Raw genomic sequence first — 2,035 nt, forward strand, 5'->3', positions numbered from 1 at the left:
CAGAAATCCGCCTGCCTCTGCCTCCCAAGTGCTGGGATTAAAGGCATGCGCCACCACTGCCCGGCCTAAAAAGCCCATTTCTTTATTGAAAAAAACATTATTTACTTATTTATTTAGACAAGGTCTTACTGTATTGCCCTGGTTGGCCTGGAACTTACTATATGGACGAGGCTGGCCTTGAACTCACAGAGATCCTCCTGCATCTGCTTACTGAGTGCTGGGTTTAAAGGCACAAGCACAATTTTCTTTCCTATTTTAAAGATTCTAGGATTATATACATGCGGGGTTTTGCTATTACTACAAGGTATTGCAGGGTTGGAGAATGTGGGTGGAGATATACACTCTGCCAATATTTCCCTGCTGCTCCCCAGTGCTTAGAGCTCCGGCTTCTTACCTTGGACGGGCAGAGAGACCATTGTCCATTCTCCCTCCTTACCTCATTGCTTCTGGTCCATCCTCTTCCTCTCCTGAACAGATTCCTGTGTTATCAGTGACCATCCCAAGATACAGATCAAGAACTCTACTTTCTGCATGACTGCCTATCCGAACTTGACAATGGTTAACTTCACCAGCCAGGCCAATAAGACGTTTGTCAGCGGGAGCGAAGAGTACTTCAAGTAAGCTGGCTGGGTCTGAGGAAGCTCTATAAGCAGCCCAAAGGATGGTTTGCAGACCAGCACTGTGAGGTGGGAGGGGTGGGTGGCCTCCCTTTGTATTCTCCTTGCTGATGCCAGTGATCAGAGAGAGAGATTGTGTCTGGTTGGGCTTCCAAAAGCCATGTGCTGTGTACTGTGAGCCTGCCCGTGAGGGATGACTAAATGACGCTGGTAAGAACAAGATCGGTACTGTGGCAAAACCGTCATGTTGATAAGAAATAAGTGCTAACCTTGACTCATGTGATCCAAGCAGATATCTGGTAGCCAGGTCACTTTGTCCACCTGCACTTGACCTCCAGGGAAGAGAAGTCAAGCGTAAGGAAACGTTAGGGCCAGGCATTTAGTTTCAAGGAGGAAGCGGACTTCTTTCATCCCTCCCTCCTTCTCTCCCTCCCTCTTCTTCCTCCCTCCCTCCTTCCCTCTCTCTCTTCCATCTCTCCTTTCTCTCCTCCATCCCTCCTTCTTTCCTTTTTTTCTCCCTCTCTCCTCCCCCTTCCTCCACTTTTTCATCTTTGTTTACTTCCTTCCCACATTCTTCCTCTCCTTCCTTCCCTTTTTACCTTCTTCCCTTCTTTCCAGAAAGAGACTCTCTCTGACTGGCTTGGACTCCCTGTGTGGTCTGGGCTAGTTTTGGACTCAAAAGAATCCTCTTGCCTCAGTCTTTCTGGGGCTGGGATCACAGGCATGAGACCCCATGCCTGGATGAGTTTTGTCCTTTCTCTGTGTCCATGGTTGAATGCTGGCGACCAGGTTCAGGATTACTAGAAGACCTTCAGCTGTAATTGTACTTGCTGAAATGTTTGTGGAGGGGGGCAGTGTAGACATTTCATGGAGGGGAAAACAATGTGGTCCAGCCAAGCTGAGCTCCTACGCTCATATGCACTCTGGTGTGAGCAGGAATATAAGAGAGTGGAATTATAAAATGGCGGGGAATGGGCTGAGGCAAGCTAAAGGGGAGCTGTCAGGGAGCCAGGGTGCTCAGACCCACTTGAGCTACTTTGAGGTGCTGTTGGAGTCTCATGTAGCCCAGTTTTGAGCATTCTATGTAGTCCACTGAGGTGTAGTTCACCTTACACTCAAAATCCTCCTGCCTCACCCCCCAAGTGCTGGGATTACAGGCCTGCACCTTCAGGCCCTGTTCACATAGTGCTGGAGATTAAAAGCAGGAATGCATGTGTGCCAGGCAAGCACTCTGTAGTGAGTACTTTCACATTTTAGCCAACGTCAACCTCAGAGCATGCCTAGTACAACTTAAACTACAATGCCGAGGTGCATTTTAAGTGACTGTTTCTCCCACTCCTGCTTTGTAAAAGCCTGACATCATTCCTCCTCTTCCTCCTCCTCCTCCTCCTCCTCCTCCTCCTCCTCCTCCTCTGCTT

At 48.8% G+C, this 2,035-nt stretch overlaps 1 protein-coding gene across 6 annotated transcripts in view; it reads left to right on the forward strand.

The window, feature by feature from the left end:
- The window catches only part of Slc6a5 (solute carrier family 6 member 5), a 54,183-nt gene that overhangs the window by 20,652 nt on the left and 31,496 nt on the right, over positions 1-2,035 (forward strand). For all 6 annotated transcript variants that reach the window (XM_031386780.1, XM_031386781.1, XM_031386785.1 and 3 more), the window contains one exon: positions 476-617. In XM_031386780.1, the coding sequence (XP_031242640.1) occupies positions 476-617 (142 nt within the window). The remainder of the gene's footprint in view (positions 1-475; positions 618-2,035) is intronic.

Source organism: Mastomys coucha, unplaced genomic scaffold, assembly GCF_008632895.1.
Source record: "Mastomys coucha isolate ucsf_1 unplaced genomic scaffold, UCSF_Mcou_1 pScaffold21, whole genome shotgun sequence".
NCBI classification, from domain to species: domain Eukaryota; kingdom Metazoa; phylum Chordata; class Mammalia; order Rodentia; family Muridae; genus Mastomys; species Mastomys coucha.